The 22,894-nt window shown below is 38.9% G+C and overlaps 1 protein-coding gene across 2 annotated transcripts in view; it reads right to left on the bottom strand.

Moving 5' to 3' along the window:
- PLCL1 (phospholipase C like 1 (inactive)) overlaps positions 1 to 15,475 on the bottom strand; it is a 301,735-nt gene extending 286,260 nt beyond the window's left edge. For both annotated transcript variants that reach the window (XR_012498547.2, XM_019750756.3), the window contains exon 1: positions 14,757 to 15,475. Coding sequence is in view for 1 of the 2 variants with exons in the window: in XM_019750756.3 (XP_019606315.3) it covers positions 14,757 to 14,999 (243 nt within the window). In the remaining variant the exon portion in view is untranslated. The remainder of the gene's footprint in view (positions 1 to 14,756) is intronic.
- Positions 15,476 to 22,894: the final 7,419 nt, after the last annotated feature.

The following is a 22,894-nucleotide window of genomic DNA, read 5'->3' as shown; positions in this document are numbered from 1 at the left end:
ATAAAATGTTCCTAAAATCCATAAACTAATTGTTTTACTTTAAAACTACTATCAAAATGCTAAATCTTAATATAGTGGACATTTCATATTTGTTAACAAATTACATTTCCATTTAAAGAATCTAAAAAAATTAATCCGTAATTGGAAAAAACCATCACTACAATAATGACCTAGTTCTGAAACTAGAATGTGATAGGATAATGGCCCCCAAAGACTTTTATGTCCTATTCCTCAAAATCTGTGAATATGTTAGATTCCATAGAAAAGAGGAATTAAGATTACAGGTGGAATTAAAACTGCCAATCAACAGATAACTTTTGACAAAGAAGCAAAAAACATACAATGAAGAAAAGACAGCCTCTTCAATAAATGGTGCTGGGAGAATTGGAAAGCCAGGTACAAAAGAATGAAACTGGACTGCTGTCACCATGTACCAAAATTAATTCAAAATGTATCAAAGACTTAAGCATAAGACCTGAAACAATAAACTGCATAGAAGAAAACATAGGTACGAAACTTATGGACCTTGGGTTCAAAGAGAGTTTTATGAATTTGACTCCAAAGGCAAGGGAAGTGAAAGGTAAAATAAATGAATGGGACTATATCAAACTTAAAAGCTTCTGCACAGCAAAAGAAACCATCGACTAAATAAAGAGGCAACCAACAGAATGGGAGAAGATTTTTGCAAACAGTGCCCCCGACAAAGGGCTAATATCCAAAATATACCAGGAACTCATGAAACTCAACAACAAAAAAACAAACAACCCAATTGAAAAATGGGCAGAGGACCTGAAGAGACATTTCTTCAAAGAGGACATACAAATGGCAAATAGACATATGAAAAAATGCTCAATATCACTAATCATCAGAGAAATGCAAATAAAAACCACAATGAGATATCACCTCACCCCAGTTAGAATGGCTATCATCAACAAGACAAATAGTAACAAGTGTTGGAGATGCTGTGGAGAAAAAGGAACCTTCATACACTGTTGGTGGGAATGCAGACTGGTCCAGTCGCCATGGAAGGAAGTGTGGAGGTTCCTCAAAAAATTGCGAATGGAATTACCGTATGACCCAGCAATCCCTCTCCTGGGTATCTACCAAAAAAATCTGAAAACATTTATCCATAAAGACACGTGTGCTCCAATGTTCATTGCAACTTTGTTTACGGTGGCCAAGACATGGAAACAACCAAAATGTCCTTTGATAGATGAATGGATAAAGAAGTTGTGGTATATATACACAATGGAATACTATTCGGCAGTAAGAAAAGATGAAATAGGACCGTTTGTGATAACATGGATGGATCTTGAGATTATAATACTAACGGAAATAAGTCAGACAGAAAAAGCAGAGAACCATATGATTTCATAAACCAAAAACAACAAAAGAACAAGACAAACAAATGAGAAACAAAAACTCATAGACACAGACAATAGTTTAATGGTTACCAGAGGGTAAGGGGCGAAGGAGTTGGTAGATGAGGGTAAAGGGGATCAAATATATGGTGATGGAAGGAGAACTGACTCTGGGTGGTGAAAACACAATGGGATTTATAGATGATGTAATACAGAATTGTACACCTGAAATCTACGTAACTTTACTAACAATTGTCACTCCAATAAACTTGAACTAAAAAAAAAATAAGACTGCCAATCAACCAACTTTAAAATAGGAAGATTACCTTGGATTATCTGGGTGAACCCAATGTAATCACAAGAATCTTTAAATATGGAAGAGGAAGACAGAAGAGTTAGAACAGGGCAGAGTAGAAACTAAAAGTTAAAATGATGTGATATGAGAAAATCTCCACCAGCCATTGCTGGCTTTGAAAGTGGAAGGTGCCATGCAGGCAGATTCCACAAGCTGAAAGGGGCAAGAAAATGGATTTTCTCCTAGAACCTCCAAAAAAGCAGTCTTGCCTGTACCTTGATTTCAGCCCAGTGAGACACACTGCAGACCTCAGACCTCTAGAACTACAACATAATAAATTTGTGTTGTTTGGAGACACTAAGTTTGTAGTAATTTGTTATAGCATCAATTGGAAACTAACATTTAAGATTTTTAAAATATAAGTTTCAAAGAGTAAGAAACCCAAACCTCCAATCTATTATAGGAGGGGTGCCAAAATAATCACCTCAGATCTATTGTGTCTTAGACTCCTCTGACTTTCCACTTGAATGAATTGATGAATGTGCGCCTAGCTCAATAAATGGTAGTTGCTTTTATCGCAGAACAAGGCAAGGTTGAAACACCTCAACTTTGGTTTCTGTTTGGCCCCATTCCAGCCATGTCAATATGTTCTTAAATTATTGTTTGCTTGTTTGTTTTGGGGAAGTGAAATCTGGGGTACTGGGGGTTGCAGGTTTGGGGGATAAAGAAAATCAGGAGGAAAAATTCTGATCTCCCCTGCCTACCATACACACATACTTAACAGCTGTGAGGCCTGGATCAAGTTGCCCCACCTCTAAGAGCCTCAGCTTCCCCATCTGTAAGGTTGAAATGATAATGACAGCTCTGTCTTGTCAGGCTGTTACGAGAATTAAAGACAATGTAAGATCTTGACTATGTTAGTGCCTGTTATTATTTCGTACCATGAAATTTTAAAAGAGTCCTCTATTATCTATTCATGGTATCATGATCTCTATAATGGCTCCCTAAAAGGGTGGGAGAGGTGGTGGGCAGCCATGCTTAGTAAATGAAGCAGTAGGACCAGAGAACAATCTCAAACCTCTCTGGTTCTATGACTATGTAAGTGGGTAATTCAGCAGTCTCTACTTGGTGGAGTAGAAACATGTGAGTATGCCTTTTCCCACAACTGCTCCGTCCCAGCTATGCCATCTCAGCTCTCCTTTGCCCATAGGTACTCCAGTTATTAGCAATAACTCACTCAGATTCCATCATGTTTTAGTCTCGTTCAGTTATAGGAAGGGTTCTTTCAAGTCCTTAAAAACTCAGCCCTATTCATTTGAATTTCGTGTTCAATTCAAGGCCCTCTTTCTACCTCATAGCCCCCCAAGCTAGATTGCTGGCTGTAGAGGCTGGGGCTGGGGGGGGGGGGGTCTACTAACACACTTCTCCCTTTCTCTTCCTGCACTTCCCTTCTAGGATTGGGCTCGAAGAAGAATAGGAGAGGCCAAGGTCTCCCCATGGATGGCTCAGCAGGGATGTTGTGAGCCCCACGGGGTTAGTTTTCTCTGCTCCTCACGTTAACTCTGAACTGACCACTGGTTCTCTTGTGAGGCAGGCACCCAAATGTTGCTGTCTGTGGAGCTGCAGGTTCTCCTCAGTGCCCTTCTTCCTGAACATTCATCATATTGGTGTTAGAGACCTGGCTTGGACACTGACCTCTTCCTCCCATTCCTTACTCAGCCCCTGCCCCAGCCTTTTGTTACTAGAGTCCCTCTGCCCAATGGCCTCTTTAGGTGGGGGCATCAGTATGATACCTGGCCATATTTTACAGTGTCCCCTTTCTCCACACTCAGGAGGGCATCAGGAGCTCTGATGTTCCAGTAACTCAGTACCTTCCAGAGAAGAGATGAGCATCAGCCCCACCTTACAGGGAGACTTGGTGGAGAGGGGACTGACTGTTGGATGCCACCACCATTACCCGCCCAATCTCTACACGTGATTCTCATGAGTCTTTTCTCCCTCAACCTCAGAAAAAGTCATGATCTCTTCCCCCTACAATGAGGAAAGTGAAAAGAATGGGCTCTCTTCTGTGGCCCATTAGCCTGGGGATGAGGGGTAGGCAAAAACAGTAGTGGAGGCTGCCTCTCCATAACACCAGGGGTGATGGCTGAACATAACCCCTGAACCCATGAAACCTTAGAGCCTTTTGTTTTAAACTCGGATGGCTACTTCCAGTACTCACAACTGCTTCCATCATATTACACCAACTGCTGTGATAACTTGGTTGTCAGAAGTCATTTTCTCTGTATTGATGACTGTTATTCTGATGGTGCAACTATGAAGAATTTCTTTGGACTTTCCTAGGGCTAGAGCTAGAGAAACATCAAACTAAACAAAGCTTATCTGTTAACACCAAGCATTCCCACCAACAACTCAGACGAATCCTTCCTGGATCCTCCATCAGAATATTGAGGCTCAAGGGGTTTTCTGCCCAGCAGTTACTGTTAGGTGTGCTAAGGAGTGAGGTGCTCATTAGTTAAAAGGCTCTCCAGAAGAACCAAAAGGCAATCAAAATCAAAAATAAATTTGACTTTACAAATGCACAACTTCTGGCAGAATGTTTAAAGAAACATTTGTTTAAACAAATTTAAAGAAACATTTGTTGAGCCATTTACCCTGCCCATTTATAGAAATGGTCACATCCAACTCCACTCCCCTTTAGCACACCTCGATCTTTCTCTTTCTCTTCTTCCCAAATCCCAGAAATCCCAGAAAACTTGTGGTCAAGCTTACGTGCTAACATTTCTGAGTGTGACTTCTCACCAGCCCACACAGTTACTTTGATGACGAACATGTCTTTGGATAAAGACCATCATCTCAGCTGTAGGACAGAAGCTGCTCAGGCTGGTAACTTCCAATATGTCTAGCGTAAGCCTGCACACACATAGACTCATGCACACACCACTGCACTTATCACAAAACCAGCTTGATCCCACACTAACTGAACATGAGAAAGTATTAGGAAAATATTTACATTTCAGATGTTTAGGAAAAGCCTTACTTTTTTTCCAAAAAAAACCAAAAACCCACTTTAAGAGACTATGACCAAAAACTTGATTGTACAGATGCTGCAATAGGAAAAGAAATGGGGGGTGGGGGGTGGAGGAAGAGAAAGAAAAAGCCAAAGTTTTATATCCTTTCAATAATTTAACATAACCACAGGTAGATAAGTAAAGCTATCATACAAGTGTTTCAACAGAAGAGCTGGCTGTGCCTTAAATACTTGGGCTGTCTCCAAGAGATGAGAACAAACCTCTGGGTACCATTTGGTCATGGTTCTGCATCTCTGCACAGCAGAATGGACTCATTACCTTCAATACAATAAAGCAGCCACAAGCACAGCAATTTCATGACATAATCATACATTTGAATTTCCCACATATTGACTTTGGAATTTCTACTAAGAAAAAAAGAATTAAATGATTCAACAGACTTTCAGTTTAATGGAATTCCACAAATATTGACCAAGCTCCTCCTATGTGTGAGGAACTACACCGACCTCAAACGTAAGTGGTAGGAAATCTTAATCATACAGCATCATATCCACTACCACTTAACAAAATGGCAACTTCCTTGGATTAGAAACTCAGATACTCGTTGATTTATTGATGCTGGAAGACAAAACTATCAAACTATAAAGTAAATCATATCAGTGATCAGTGATTAAGTAACTGTCCATCCTTAGCTTGTGTAAATTATACCAAAGTTGGATCACATATTCTTGCTTCATGGTAAAGATGCTAATTCTGTTCAAAGAGTAAAAACATATGAACATGAGTCTCACTGTATGTAATACATTACATACATAATGTAATACATTACAGTATTAATGTAATGTCATGGGTATTTTACATGAAAGGCTGTGAAACTATGAAAAAAGATATTCAAATAATCCTTAAGAGAGTTGAACAAAACTTTTTAGAATTGTTCCTTTTTGATTTGTCAACTAAACTTAGTTGTTAAGGTAACCATAACATGTCTGCTATTTCATCCACAACAGCAAAGGTTTAAATCAATATTATTTAAAAGAATGTATAGCATAAAAATTAAAGGCAACTTTAGGAACTAGACTATTTGGGTCCATTTCCTGGTTCTGCCATTTACTATCTATGTGTCCTTGGGCAATTCACTTAAGATCTCTCCATCTGTAAAAATGGAGGTAATAATAAAAATACTCATCTCATATAGTTATTATAAATATTGACTAAGTTAATACATATAAAGTGCTTAGAACAATGCCACACTTATAATACAAATTATATAAGCATTTGCTACTATTATAAAAAAAATTTCTCAACAGAAAAATATCTTCATGATGTTACTGTGTGTTTCATCTATTCGATTAAACAGAAAAAGAAAGCTATGTAATTATTAATAACATTTCTAAATATATAATATTTAATTATACCCCAGAATCAGTAATTCCAAAGTATTTAAAAACAGGAATTCACCACATGCTGCAGATGTGTTTGCATCTTGTATGTCAGCCTCCAGGGGGAGCACAGACTTCGTCACCCCACCCCCACAACTACTCCCTCCTCCCAAAATTAGTCATGATAAATGATTAAGAAACTGCAAGTTGAAGACCATTGATGGGCTGTTTTATGGAGGCGAAGCTTTGAAAGAAGATAAGGGCAGAATGCACATCTCATGGTCTCCTCTCTGTCTCCTCAACCCAACAAGCGCGCTGCCCTGGAGGGGAGCATAGCAGGGCAGTTGTTAAGGTAGCAGGGCAGTTGGCACTCACTCTTCAGACACAGTTGCCCTGTTCCTGAGTCAGACCCTAACTCTGCCTGAGCCAAGTGGAGAGAAAACACGTTCTCCCCCTGCTGACTCCCTACTCTCTGGCCCTAGGGGGTGTGCTCCTGAGCAGCCCACCCTCATCTTCAGCTGTCAGATCTGGGATGTGGGTTGCAAGCTTGAAGCTCACAGGCTGTTTAGCCTGCTTTGGTTTGGGACTTCAGGGCAAAGCACCTATGAGGTGATCAGGTCCAGCTTTCCAGAGTTCTGCCTTGTAATCTTGGTCCCAGCTAACAGGAAAGCATTCTTCTTCCTTCCTTGTGCATTTATCTCCCTCAACACCTCACAGGGAGGGTGTTCTATACACAATTTCATCACCATTCCTAACCGTTATGTTTTATCATACAATAATGCGAGTTTGCCTACTTTACTTATTACCTGTAGCTAGCCTACTATAGCTTTAACATCTTTTAAAGGCCCCTGAACAGGTCAACGGAAAATAATTAACAAAGCAGATATTCTCTTTCAAAGGTATTTTAAACTTTTAAATACAAAGTTGTATGGTTAAGGAAAAACACAATATTTTTGCCTGCAATAGCTACACAGTTCCGTAAGTTTACAAATTAAGAAATGGTTAGAAACTAAGTACACTTACTAAAATAGTTGAGAGGTTATGTTGTTTTGTTTTGGATGGATTGTATTATTTTCAAAATTAACTTGCCTTTCTTCTTCCTAGAGTGATAATGATAATATAAATAATTATTCGTTTCTATTCACATGTACAATCCTACTTTTCTCAAAGTAATGCTAGATTAATTATTAGTGAGGGGAGTTATAACGGTACTGTTGAAAATAAACTAGATTATATCTTTCTTAAACACATCCACATCAGATGTTATCAATAAAATTACAAATGAAATCCAATTTTAAATCCAAAGGAGTGTTCTGATACTTTGTCCTACTTCGATTTTGTTGCTATCAAATGTTAGCTGAAATACACAATACATTGGCTAAGATTTAAAACAAGACAGAATGTTGTTGTTATAGAACTTGACTATTTGGTCCTAATTGTTATTATCCCTTTAGTATACTCATTAATTACAATAAATTCTGTTACTGAATCTTATTATAGGAACTTGGATACAGAGATAAATAAGATATAAATAAAACTACAAATAAACCTTTTTTACATCATTAAAACACACCAAAATATGAGATTTGTAGAACTGACAAGTTGTATTATATCAAGGTTTAGTGATACATTATTACTTTAGATTTAGATTGTAAGTGCAACCAAAATATTCTCTCACCACACCTAATAACCAATGGTTCATTTACACTACTGAGATCCCAATGGGAAACTCAAAAAGCAACTTTAATCCTGCCTCTTTATTCTGTTTAGTCATTTTAAGGTGGATAATTTTTTTAATGTACCGTCTTATACATGTCTCAGTTTTGACACTGCTCCTAAAAGTGGAATTATGTTTAATGTTCACAGTTATTAAAGCTAAACAGAAGCCACTGTGGTAGAGAGGAAGGCAGCTGCAATTCTTTCTTTGAGTTACTCCCAAACCTACTGCCTGACCAATTAGTTGCTCTAGCATTTCCTAGAAGTATTAATGGATTGTTTATTCAGTAGCACCAAAGGTAAAGTCAGCTGTCTCCGGATGTCTTTTCATAATACCCTACTGTGCCTGAGGAGTTATTGGTCAATATGTGTTCAACTGACATTTTACTGTATAAAATTTCATTACCTGTTTTCTCCATGACAGCAGAAAGAAAAAGACTACGAAAACAACTATTCAGTCTTAATTGGCAATGTACGTTTGGAACTAAACAGCGATGGAACTAACTTATACTTTTTGAACCTTAGTATATTTTTAAGAAAGAAAACCAATAGTGTAAATTCTGACAGTAGTAACAAACACAAATCAACAGGCACTTTTAAACTCTTTCATCAAAATATGTCAAGCCTCTTCAAATTGTATTCCTAATTCTCTTGAGAGGTGCTATAAGAAATCACAACATAAAGGCACCACAAGGAGAAGTGACCATTTCTAAGGTGAAATGTGACCATGTTTCTATGGCAATTTCAGAGAAAGTAAACACTCTGACTGAAGTTACTGGGATAATAAAACAAATCCACCCAAGAAGTTCAGTGATATTTATACAGCTGAATCATACCCCCAACTGAGGCCATTAGACGTGCTCATGACACCCCTTTAGTGAAGGCAGGCCAGCCCCGCTGTACAATCAGGTCATTTCCCAAAATTCACTGAAAAGTTGGTTATTTGGAACTTTTAACACAAATTTCTACAGGCAAAAAAAAAAAAATCTATAAATATTGATTAATTCCCAGGCCAATCTATAGAAGGCTATTTAACTTATGGTGTGTCTAAAATTTTTAAGTTATTTTTCAATCACCCTTAACTTCCCTTCATAACTGTCTCTATCTTTAAAAAAAAAAAAAGCTTTCAGAGTTTCAATATTAGATCCCCTAGAATAATACATATTCTTATGCCCCAGGCTTTTGTTCCCCCTATATATCCGTCTAAAAGAGAATCTAACCCTTCACAAACTCAACTGTCTATGGAGATATGGGAGAAGTGGCCTGGTGTAAAACGACAGGTGGACACTCCCAATATTGATCGCAAGTGGGACACCTGCCAAATTGCTCTGCCTTTTAACATACAGTGCAGGCGAACGACTTGATCAAAGACGGGAAAGTTCGTAAGCCCTTTGTAGAGTCATCCATCTCCAAGTGTTCTGATTTGGGAAGGAGAAGGGTGCAGAGAAAGGATCATTTATCCCACAAGCCTTGGGGCCCAAGATTCAGACTCTTCTGAAACTCCCTTATATCTTCATGTTGTTTCTAACCTAGAAAGTACTCATGGATTGTGGGCTCCCTGCATCAGACAATCAGCACAAGAGCTCAAGTTCGGAGTTAGGCAGACACAGCTATGAATCCTGACTCCACATTGTATCAGTAGCTCTCTGTGCTTCCCTTCTCTACTTTAGAGGGTTTGCTGTGAGGATTAAGGGATATAATGTGTGAAAGCGCCTAGTTTAGTACTTGACTCATAGTAGCAGAACTCAATAAATGTGAATAAAATTTCCCTTGACTCAATGAGGAGAGCCATAATTTTAATGTGGGTCAATAGGTACCCAAGTCACATCTTTGAGGCTGCATTTCAGAAACCTACTACACTAACCTCACAAGGAACATGACAAAATGAGATTAGCCGTGATATAAAATAATGATACATGAACAACACCACAGCCGTTACTTTTAGCTGCTTCAGCGCCATTCTCAGTACCTCATCCCCAACTCCTGAGTATTCATCCCACCCACCTATGTCCATGAGATCTAAGGGATAATTTCTTCCAGAGAACTCATAGTTAAGTAGAATCAAAAGGAATTTAAAAACTTCTGCACAGCGAAGGAAACCCTCAACAGAAAGGCAACCTACCGAATGGAACAGTATATTCTCAAATGATATATCCAATAAAGTGTTGATATCCAAAATATATAAGAAACTCATACAACTCAATAATGAAAAAATATAATCCAATCAAAAAATGGGCAGAAGACATGTAAAGACCTTTCTCCAGAGAAGACATACAGATGGCCAACAGACATATGAAAAGATTCTCAGCATCACTAACCATCAGGGAAATGCAAAACCACAATGAGACACCACCTCACACTAGTCAGAATGGCTATCATCAAAAAGTCAATAAATAACATGTCTTGGAGAGGATGTAGTGCTGCCACTATGGAAAACAATATGTAGATTCCTCAAAAAACTAATGACCCAGCAATTCCACTCCTGGGTATTTAACAAAAAAACAACAACAGTAATTCAAAAAGATATATGCACCCTTATGTTCATTGCAGCATTATTTTTTAATAGCCAAGGTATGGAAGCAATCTGGGTATCCATCAATAGATGAATGGAAAAATAAGATGTGGTGTATATATACAATGGAATATTACACAGCAATAAAAAAGAATGAAATCTTGCCAATTGCAACAACATAGATAGAGCTAGAGGGTATTAGGCTAAGTGAAATAAGTCAGGCAGAGAAAGACAAATACCATATGATTTCACTTATATGTGGAATCTAACAAACAAACAAACAAAACAAAACAAAAACAGACTCATAGAAACAGACCAAAGGGACGGTTACCAGAAGGGAAAGGGTGGGGGGATGAGTGATAAAGGGAAGGGGAATAGAGTCAATAATATTGTGATAAGTTTAAACAGTGACAGATGATTACTTTAATTAGTGGGGTGATCACACTGTAAGGTCTAAACATGTCAAATCGCTATGTTGTACACCTGAAACCAATATAACAAATATAAGATTATATACCAACTTTACATAAATAAAACACATTTTTAAACAAGGAAATGAAAAAAGTGGAACCTTTCAATATGTTACATATAATGGAAGAAAAATCAACTGCTATTTTAAAAACATGTATGTATCTCAGTTCCCAAAATCTAGTAGGGAATAAGTTACATTACTTTCTTTTTCCAGAACATTACAGTTACAGAGCAATAAATTCTAATCCAAAATGTTAAATATTTTAAACATATAAGTTGGATAGCAAGTACCGGATAGACAAATGGTCTAATTTCTTAAGTAGCAATATATTCAAATGCAGAATAGTACATAATTGTTAGATATTATCAATTTTGCATGTAATTAACTTGTCGTTTTAAACCACAAGTCTTCAAGAAGCAATTAAGCTGGAGTCTGTAGCAGTATTGTGGTATACAAAAATGCACTTATCAAAAAACATGCAACATTTATCAATGTCAATGATGTCAGAAATAATCACACAGGAAAACACAGGGGCAAATGGACAAATTAAAGAGAACCTAGTTTAATTCCCATCTTAGTTTGTTTTTTTTTTTAATTTAGGACTGGGCATATAAGGGAAGAAACACAATTATATTAGGTTGGTGCAAAAGTAATTGCGGTTTAAAAGGTTAAAAATAATTACAAAACCGCAATTACTTTGCACTAACCTAATAGGAGGAATAAGACTTTCTGAATATGTTTAATGATAAAGTCAATATTTTCATTAGCTAAGAAGGAAAATGTTTTTCAACTAAACACATGTTTTCATAAATTAGGGAGGGCAAATTTACTAAAAGTATTCCTTTTATTAATATACAAGATGGTCTGTTTTCTGGCATGATAGAGAAATGCACTATTTTGATTCATCTAATACTCAACTTAATAGAGAATTAGCATTAAAATAATTAGGATAGACATAATACCCTAAATTGAACTGAAAAGAATTTAATATTTGATGATTCACAATCTTTCAGTGGTTCAGAGATCATCATGAATACTGATTATTACTATACTAAGGCTATTCAGAACAGCATTTAATAGTTTGATTAATATAAAATATACAAAAGTCCTTTCTTGTTTGTATATGTTTCAATGCTAAATAAAAAGAACTCTTAGCAAAACTATGAAGTATATGTTTTTTCTCAACACAGAACATGTGCTACGTATTTCTTACATGATCTAGACCTTTTTAAGAAACTCATTTTTTACTACGTAAAGTAAACAAACCAAGGGGCAGCAGATTCAAGATGTCAACAGAAAGGTCCTTGATATCAGAAAGGGAGTAGAACAGAGCCCATCTCCTGACTCTTTCCCCAGTGGAAGGGAATGAAGGTCTCTGGGCACAGACCCCAAGGTACTGCCATCACCTACAACCTACCCGGTTATACTTGAAGATTAACGGACTAATCACAATGATTAGATAACCTTCCAGGCATCAAAAACGTTTGGAGCAAATATGAAGATACAAGGCCTGTAAAACTCTAACCAAATTTTATTGTATAAATGAGAAGCTTCAATGGTTCACCACAGATATGTTTAGATACATGTTCTTATACATGTATTGAATATTTCTGGAAGGATACATAAGAAAGTGTTAACAGCTATGGGGATGGACTATGTAAGCGGGAGTGTGGAGTGGCTGGGAATTTTCTCTTCATACTCCTTTGCGACACTTGACTTTTTTATCATACGTATATATATTACTTTTTCAATAAAACCTAATTTTAAATAAAAATGATAATTCACTTCACTTTCTAGAATCTTTAATTTTAAAGACCATTTAGTAAATGTTTATTTTACTATTAAAAAGGAAAAAGATCAAGTTGATACTCTGTTGCCTCCGTCTTTTTCTGTCTAGAAAAAAAACTTCAAAACAAAAGAGGCACACAGCAAGGACCCTTCTGAGAATATAAACCAGTATATGGTACGATTTCAAAATTAAAAATTTAGTTGCAAGAATTTTTATATTACTTGCACTGTTACTTTTACTTTTTACAAAACTATAGAGGCCACGGCCTTTTATGATGATATATTTTAAACTATCTCATGGTGTGTGTGTTTTTCACACACACAAAATCATATTTAGTATCAATATCTTAGAATCCAAACTGGATGTTTCTTCAAATATTGTATGATCTCATTTATATGTAGAATCTTAAAAGAAAAGACACAGAGAGTAGATTGGTAGCTGCTAGTGGGGTAGAGAGATGGGTAAAATAGATGAAGAATCAGAAGGTACAAACTTCCAGTTATAAAAAAAGTCATGTGGATCTAATGTACAGCATGGTGACTATAGTTAATAATATTGTATTTCATTTTTGAAAGTTGTTAAAAGAGTAAATCTTAAAAGTTCTCATCACAAAAAAGAGAATTTTGAAACTATGTATCAGGTTATAGATGTTAACGAGACTTATCCTGGCGGTCATTTCACAATATATACAAACATTGAATCATGTTGTGCGCCTGAAACTAATATAATGCTATATGCCAATTATACCTCAAAATATATATATAAAAGAACAAGAACAAAATGTATGTTTCCTAACTGTGATTTTTTTTAAGTTTCAAAACAATATGGTTTCTGATCTATGGATTAAAAGAAAAAAGCGATCATTTCCCTTTTATCCAAATTCACACCCAGAATAGAACACTCCTTTTCACGTAATTTAAAAGTCGCAAAATAACAGCAACTACTACAAGCATTTGCAGCTACCACGCACGATTCTTTCATCATAGAAATCTCCCTGTTGGTTTTAAACTTCCATGTGTCAGTCTTGGGGAAAAGCCTAAACTATACTTGGAGCCCGGTAGATGTACTGTGGGTGCGATCTACCCACACACCCACACTGGCGCTGGGAGCTCCAATTTGGAGCTTTAGAAAGAGAGAAGCGTTACGTGGTGGTTACACAGCTTATCCTTGAACAAAGGTTTTGAATGTATTAGCACACCATGTAAGTTGAATAGTAAATAGTTTCAAGTCCATCTTTCACTATCATATATATATATATATATATACTTTCACAATGACCGCTCTACCAAAATCGATTTTACTCTCACATGCACATGATTACTCCCTTGCATTTATGCTAAGAGACCCTTTTCCAAAGACTGTGAGAGAGTGGAGAGTTCTGACTTCCAGGAGACCCCCCATGTCATGCATCCAAAAGATGAAATCTCAAACAGGAAACAAGCCCCAGGTGGAAGGAAGACAGAAAGCGATAAGGGAGGGGCGAGGCTTACAAAAATCTTGCCAAATGAGGAGAAATCCTGACTGGTAGTTGAGGGGTCGGGATGTAGTGGTAACCGAAAGGACCTGGGATGATGCTTGGGGGGATTGATTGCGTTCCAGTCGCGCTTTCTGCAGCGCAGAAACTCTGGGCTCTGCAATCGCTCCTTACTTTGCTGAAAGGTTCACTGAACACTGCCTGCCTACCCGGAAAGTTCACGCTTGAGAATTCGGGACCGTTTGAGTCTAGAGAGTGTTGTTTGCTTGTTTGTTTGTTTCTTTGTTTGTTTGTTTGTTTGTTTTTCACTTGAAGGTAAACAGTGCATTTCCTTTACGGTGAAGGGAAAGCTAGCTAACCTTTCTCTGGTGAGCAGTGCCCTACCATCCCGTGGCTCTGCATTTATATTGAGTCCTCCCCTTCTCCTTGCATCGACGGTTTAGTGAAGCTTTCAGTGAAAATGAGGGAAAGTATCCATCAAAACGCAAAGACGCAGAGCGGAACTTTTCCTCGGCTGTCAGGAAAAAAAAGTCACTTCTGCTTCTCACGGCCAGGAGTTGAGTCTGGGAACCTCCGGACGAGGAAGGAAGATTTGGTAATGAAGGAGATGGGGGAAAACAATGCCGAGCCTGCGATGCCTCCGGACAGTACGTCCTGCCCCGGTCCCTGACCCACCCACCACCCACACCCACATCCACGCTCCCGGGGCGGCGCGGCCTCGCTTACCTTGATGATGCTGCTGCGCCGGGGGGTAGCCCGCGCCGCCTCCAAGAGGCCAGCCTCGCTGTCCGCCGGGGCCCCAGCAGCGACTGGCAACACGACCCCGCTGCGACGGTCCCTCGACCGACTCCCAAGGGCTGCCGCCACGCCGTCCCCGGAGGCACCGTCAGAGCCCACTCGGGGTTCGTCTTCACCCCCGGCTGCGTCGGGCGGCGGGGGACCGTCCCTGCCGGCCGCGCCCTCGGCCATGGCTGGGCGCGTTTCGGGCTCTCGGGCGGGAGGCGGCGGCGGAGTCCAGCCGCTGGGTAACCGTGCGCTCAGCACCAGGAGGCGGCCCCGCCACACTTTGTTTCACCACCCGCCCGCGGCGGCGGCAAGTTTCTGGAGAGGAGGCATCGCTGGAATAGAGACGTCCTCGGGCTTTAGTCCAGGAGGCCGGCAGTCCGCCGGGGGACGGCGGCGGGTGTCGGGAGGAGGATGAGCAGGAGAGGAGAGGCGAGAAGGAGACGGGGGTATCTGAAACCGGAGGCAAACGCCCGCTCTACGCGAAACAAAAGGCACTGGGCGCCTGGCCCGGCGGCCTCCGAGGCCGGGACGCGCACGGCCTGAGCGGGGCCGGAGCTGGGCGACCGCGGCCGGCGCACCCGCCACCTGCCCGCGGACAGCGGCGCAGCTGCCCCAGGAAGCGCGGCGGCAGCGGCGGCAGCGGCGGCAGTCTCCACTCCACTCTGTTGTGACAGGGAGGGAAGACTTGTTTTGACAGCCCGTGGGGATTGGCAGGCGTCTGGGCCTCTTAGGAGCCTCGCCTCTCCGAGCGGGGTCGGCCCGACCAATCCTCACAGCCGAGGGGTGTGCCCGAGCGTGGAGAATGGAATGTGTTCTGTGACCGGGAGCCGGCCCCGCGGGGCTCGTGTACTCGAGTGAGAGTGCGAGAGCGCGCGGGTATGCGCACCCGCCGGCGCTCTTTGTATATTTTATGAAGTTTAGATATTCGAAATGCGCCTGAAAATGTAACAAAATTCGGGGATAGAAAAGGGAGAGAGAGGGGGAAGGAAACCTTCATTTGCAAACCACAGCAAATTGGAGGAAAAGGAGCGTTGAATATTAACGTGAAAACGTTTGGGGTGATGGAGCGTATCTTCGCACCATCAGAGGTTAATTGCAGCCTCTCACGCCAACCCTTAAAAGTCAAGTCCATGCGGAGGTAAACTAGGATTTACTGGGACCCTGGAGTTGGATGATTTGCTTAAGGTTTTATGGAAAGATCTTCAGTTCACTCTGCAATGCAAATAGATGACAAGGAAAGGGAATCAGATTAAAGCGGTGAGGATAATAGGAAACTGAACCAACTAAATCCGTCTGGAGAGTGACTAGTAACAAAGCACAGAAATAACGGATGGTGGTTAAGTACAAGGTGAGGTGAGAGATTTAGTCTTATCCTAAAACATCCCTATTTAATAATGGTTCGAACTCCTTTTTCTAGATAATCCTATATAGGCATATTTTGCTCACTTCCAGCAAGCTAGCAACCAAGAGAAGAGATAGCTTTGGATGATGCATTAAGTCACTAAAATTAACCACAGAATGCTCAGATAGATGCAAAGGATTGCTCTGAGATTTCCCTGGTAGGACAGAAGACGTGACGTTTTAATTTAAAGGCCTTTCAGCTGTAGAATCTATGTTAAACTTCATTTATAATGTTAAATTATAGCTTAATTATTAATTATTTAATACTTAGATGTTACTTGTTCTTTTGTCCGGCTAAGAATATGAGAAAATCTTCTGCCTTTCAGACCCAGGATTTGTTAGAATTTCAAGATTTTAGAGATGCAAGGAAATTTAGGGATCATCTAGGGCAGGCCTTTCATTTTCAGATGAGATGAAGGCCTCGGGAGCCTTACTAATTTCTTGTCTCCTAGTTAGTGCAGGACCTGAAATTAGAATCTTCCACTCAACTCCCCCAGTAATCTCTTCACTACTTTATCTGGCTCTTCTGGGGCTGCAACCCGCCAGAACTACAAGGAGATGAGGCTCTTAAGAGGTTTCAGGCTTGACATTTATCAACTTTTAGGAAAGACTGGGAAGGCTTGAGATTATCTTTTCTTTAAATATAAATGCAGCCTAGTAATGAATATACTAGATTAGCAACCTCTGGTTTTAGAACCAACACCACCCTCTAGTGAGATTCTGAGAACTGCATCCATAATGGTAAACACTTTTTAATTTCTTTCCGATGTGTACAAGACTGGAGGGGAAACTCAAAGTTTCCTTTTCAGCTGATCTGCCTTTATAACCCACAGACTAGAGGAAAGAAATGAAAGCGCACCCAGACTTGAAGCAAGCGTACATGTCCTTCTTCTCCATTACTTCAGGAAATGCCCATCTAGCGTGTAGACAAAATATTTTTATTTGGTATCCTCACAAGTATAATCTATTTTAGGCTATCATTTTTTCTTTGATATTCAATTATTACTATGGTTTACTTCTGTCTTCTACAGTTGCTTTCGTTGTTTCATTTTTCTTTGTTACCCTAAAAAAAAAATTCCATTTTTGGGTTATCCTTTGAGAAATGTAAACCTGCAGCTATCTCACTCATTATCTTGTTCTATAGCATTAATAGCATTTACAGAGATTCCCCCATTCTACAGGTTTGTATACCATTCTTATAATAATTTGATTTTTAAAGTCTTAAAATTAGCGTCATCTTACTAACATTTAAGGTCAGTAAAAAAAAAACAAGAATCCAGAAAGTATAGCATATGTGCACAAAATTTTTTATGTTTCAACTAGATGATGTCCAGTTGGACTCATCTCTTCCGTCCCTTAGCAGTCTTCTGTCTCACCCTCATGTGAAGGCAAACACACACACACACACACACACACACACACACACACACACCCTCTAAAGCCTTTGCTCTGAGTGTGTGTTCATAAAGGCTGTTGTCTAATTCATTCTGCTTTGAGAAAATAGTTGGACCCTGATCTAGCAAGTTTTTCTGTTGTCTTCTTTCATAAGCTCAGAAGGCATCTCATGATACTCAAGTTTACAGTTAAGGGGGGCAAGAGGGGGAGGAACATGAAAAGGAGAAAAACCACCACCACTCTGGAGAGAGATTCTACTCTGTGGCCCCACTCCCAAAATTGAGAGAAAAGTTAGCCAGATTTGGTTACGTCAGCAGCCATGGGAACCTTCCTCCCCCTCCATTAACAACCCCCCTTTCCAAATCACTATCACCCACAATTTCTGCCTCCCAACCTTTCGCCAAGTAACAATGAGCTGCAATCTCTTGGTTGACAAAATGGGGCAGGGCAGACCTCTGACCACAAATCTCAAGTTGCCCCTTCAAGCCCACACATATACCATGTTACTCATATTATCCTGTTTTGTTTTCTCATAGAACTTTATCACTGTGAATAAACTGTCCTGTCCATGGAATTGTTTACTTATATATTCTATCATACTGACCTCCCATCTCTGCCCCACTGAAATGGAGAATGTAATCTCCATGTGCATACTCTGTCTATGCTGTTACTTGCTGTATCTTGAGCTCCCAGAACTATGCCTGGCATAGAGTATCGGCTTAATAAATATTTGCAAACAGAATCTTCATGTTTGCAGTTTTCTGACTAAATAAAACAATGACTTCTAAGAAAGAAAAATGGCTATCACTGCCCATGCAATAAGGCTTCTCATCCTCAAGGATCCTAGAATTCCATCCTAAGACAGAAATCAGAACAGATCCAAAATAAGCAGTAGCAAAATTAGAAGGACAATTGATTATAAAATGGAGAAATTTGAAATCTAGAATAGACAAAAGGCAACTGAAAGGAAACTGGCCAGGCCCAGTAAACCTGAAAATACCTCGCTCAGAATCAAAGACCAGCTATGGCAATCGAGTTCTTCCAGCCCAGGGAAGTCACTCCAGACCACTAGGCCTAAGAAAAATCCAGTGAGAATATTAAGACTTTCCGTATATGACTAGGAAATCACCGTTGGGGAAAAGGACTCGTGTTCAGATAACTATTTTCTATGTACCAGATAATCCTCTATGAAGTATTCTGATATCAACTTTACAGATAAGGAAACTAAGGATCAAAAACGTCAATTAGGTTAGCAATGGCTGTCTCCAGATGGTAGATAGACACAGAGGGTTTTTTTCTGTGTTGTTATGTTTTCCAGGTGTCTTAATATTGAATATGCATTACTTTTGTAACCAGGAGGGAAAAGCTATTAAAAGAATATTTAATACAGAAACAACAAAAAAAGTCAATTAGGTTACTCAAAGTCAAAGCCAACAGGAAGTGATAGAACCAGTATTTCAGTCCCAGTCAGTGACCTCAAAGTTTTCACTCTTCCTTCTACACTAGGCTTCCACAGGGTGCAAGTCCAGTGACAGTCCTGGAAACTTAAACTATGCTGAAGAACCACTCCTTCAGAACTAGGACCACTCACATTCGGCACAACGATCTCTTCTCCTAGCATCAGCATTCCCTCTATGCCATCCCAATAGGAGGATGAGATTGATTTTATCAGTGTGCAAGGAAACACTTCAATCCTCTCATCCACGTTGGTGTAAGAAAGAATATTTTGATATTAAAAGCCAGATCTCATGATACGTTCAAAGATGAATTGAACATGAGTACTGCAACTGAGTCACATATTCCTTTATATTCCATCATAGCACTCCCCAACACACATTGTAATATTTCACTTTGTAGTTCAAGAAAAAAGAATTTGCAATGTAATTTGTAGTATAAATACTATAATAGAGTAAATAAATACAAAGCCAATGAAAGATAAGCAAAACTTAAATACACCCTCCTAAAATTCAGGGTTTTGTTTTTTTTTTTCCTTGAAAGATATTCCTTTGTCCCTTATATTAACCTTTAAGTAGGAAATTTCAATTAGGTAAACATAAAAATCAATTAATTTCACTTCAAAGTTCAGGTAAACTCCACTTCATGATAACAGTCCTATAAAAATGATTTAAATGGTTACATATGGTTTAAATCTAGAGTCCCTAGTTTAAAAAATCTTCAAAATACCAAAAGGTGATAAATATAAGAAATCTCTAATCACAGCCAACATCCTTCAGTATCTGATGGCTGCTACTTCTTTCAGGTGTTGAGAAACCTCTACTATCTACAGGAAAGCAGAATGCCTGGGTCCATTCATGCTGGCTCCTCATGAACCACCTGTGTAGACCCTGAGGCTAAGACACACTATCAGGAGCCCTGGGCCAATCGACTGGGAACAGTCTGCTATGTGTAGGGCAAATGTCTTAAAAATAGACAGTCCGTGTTGACTTATTTTCTATGTATTAACTTAACTTTGACATGGATCCTGGAGTTGGAGCTCGTGTCAAGGTTATGTTCCCCACTGATGCAGAAGCCACAGCGCTATTTATGAAAAGTATCACTGGAACAGCACCAATGAGGCCCCCAAGAAAACTTGTTTCTCATCTTTCTCTATTTTATTTGGCAACTTGGATCTCTTCCAGGTGTGAAGTTATAATATAAATAGAAATGTCTTCAAATCAAACTCCCAATGCCTGACACTTGTGATGCAGGAGTAAATATGGGGTAGGTTTTTCCTCCTCTACCCCATCCCAGGTTCATACCCCAAATCTAATTCATCTGCATGGGGGGGGGAGGTCCTCCAATTTATGCCAATACATGAAGTTTATTAATGCTTTTTAGCATCAGAGGACCAATTGGAAGAAAATATAGACTCACATTTCTTTCTCTAATGCACTCCTTTCCTTAGGTCATAATGTATTACTCTTATACCTATTTTGTTAACCTTATTGATATGCCTTTGTTGCATTCTACCTCACATCTTTTGGGAGGAAGACTCAGAGTGCAATACTTAAATACACACAAAATCGTAATGCATGCTCTAAATTAAAACATAAGACAAGGGTAAAGTATGGTCTCTTTTGTAATCCTGTTTTAATTCCCAGTAAGTTTTCAGGTGTACAGCTCTTTTGTTAAGCACAATGTAAGTTTATCTGCTTTATGAAATGAGGAGCTATAAAAAGTGAGTCCTTTCTTTAAAAAAAAAATCCATTTGAGGCCAAATGTCTAGTGAAAGCTAGATTGTTAGCATTTGCTCTGTCATTAACCCCTGTGAGAATCCCACAGTTCCCACCCCACTGACTGATATAAGGTCACGATGAATACAGCTGCCTCTACCCTTAAGCCTCAGTGGAGGAGCAACAGCTGTTGAACTGCATTTGGGACTTCTGTCATTCTCTGTTCTATGTGAAATGTACTGGTGAAACTATTCAGATAACATCACAATTATTTTTGAAAGATTAGGATAAAGCATGTTGCAGGAATCTTCTGTAATATTACACAGCAGCAAATTTAATTTAAACTGTGAAGTGAAATAACAAGCAACAAACATGGTACAATACTACATATAGTGTAATGAGAGGTTATAGAGCTGTCTTTAAATTTCCCCCTAATTCGGGCTGCTGGATGGCTCAGTTGGTTAGAGTGCGAACTCTGAACAACAGGGTTGCCGGTTCAATTCCCACATGGCCCAGAGAGCTGCGCTCTCCACAACTAGACTGAAGGACAACAACTTGGAGCTGATATGGGCCCTAGAGAAACACACTGTTCCCCAATATTCCCCAATAAAATTAAAAACAAAAATTTCCCCGTAATTAAAATGGAATTTTAATAACTAAACTGATAGCTGCAGATACAATTAAGTTGGAAGATTCTTTATGAACAAATCCTTAAACTCTAGGCACAAAGTACCAAACACTATTATTTTTATACTATCATATCCAAATGAAAGAGTTTTTTTCTGATGATGCCATACTTCTTATCAACACAGTGCATAAATTCTAAACTTCAGAAAAATAAAACATATGGGTAAAATACAATCTGACCCTTTCCATCTACCTTAACTTTTCCTGGCTTCAAAATATGGATTAAAAGGATTTTAGTTTGTTTGTTTTCTGAAAATGTCAAGGATGGTCTGTGATCTGTGATTAAAACTAAATTAAAGTAAAAAAATATATCTCTCTTACCTGTACACCCAGTGGATAAGAAAAATAGCGTTTATTTACTCATAATTATAAAAAAGTATTTTCTCTTATTTCTCATCTAATGCTCCTCACTCACCAAGCATTAATAACATTCACTAATACGATCACATGGAAATACTTCATTAACACTCTTTGACCTAAAACAGATCTTCATATTCAGGAAGATGTTTACTGATTCTCACTGTGGGAGGTTTATACATCCTCATCCCACTGACAGCAGGCTCAGCCATGTGACGTGGGTTGGCCAGTGAAAGATGAGTGAAAGAGCCCCTTCTGAACAGAAGCTTTAAGAGCCATCACATGCTTAACCATGATCTCATTTTCCTCTGCCATAAGATTAATTAGTCACCAGATAGAAGCTGGATCCTGAGTGAAAACAGCATGGAGCACAGCGCAAACCAATCTATAGTGGACATGTAACATGAGCAATAAAGCTACCTTTGTAGTGAGCGCCTCAGATTTGGGGGTCATTTTTTACTGTAGTATATATAACCTAGCCTCTCCAGACTGATACAGGTACATAAGTTTATGTACCCTATGCTTTTCACAACCATGCAATTGGTTCATGTGGCCAGATACTGTTTGATTTATATAGCAAATAAATATTCCTGGCATCTACTAAACTAGTGAAAACTAAAAAATTTTCTACATCCAATAAAATTGTATACAGTTATTTCCATTTCTATGACATTTTCCCCCATTTCTTTCTTTCCTGCAAGCTGGATAAGCCCCTGATTCTGCCTTTTTTATTAGCTTTAGAAATTATAGCATAAATATAATTATATGCATGCTTTTTTGGTACAATTTTTTTCTTATATTCTTTTACATGTCTTGCACATTTATCTCCTTCTCCACCCACATCAACCCTACGACTCCTTGCAAAATAATTCAAGTTAACAATCTAGTATGCAGCTTTTCAACTTTGGTTTTATATATATATGTGTGTATATATATATGTATATGTATATGTATATGTACATGTACATGTATATGTACATGTATATGTATATGTATATCTATATGGAGAGAGAGAGAGTTTTGTCATTGTTTGATTTACAAAAAAAAGTGGCAGGAGTAGAAATA

Source organism: Rhinolophus sinicus, chromosome 17 (assembly GCF_057876585.1).
Source record: "Rhinolophus sinicus isolate RSI-liver-muscle chromosome 17, RSI-T2T, whole genome shotgun sequence".
Taxonomy (NCBI): Eukaryota; Metazoa; Chordata; class Mammalia; order Chiroptera; family Rhinolophidae; genus Rhinolophus; species Rhinolophus sinicus.
Note: the sequence above shows the minus strand (reverse complement) of the source record. Positions and strands in the feature narration are given on the sequence as shown.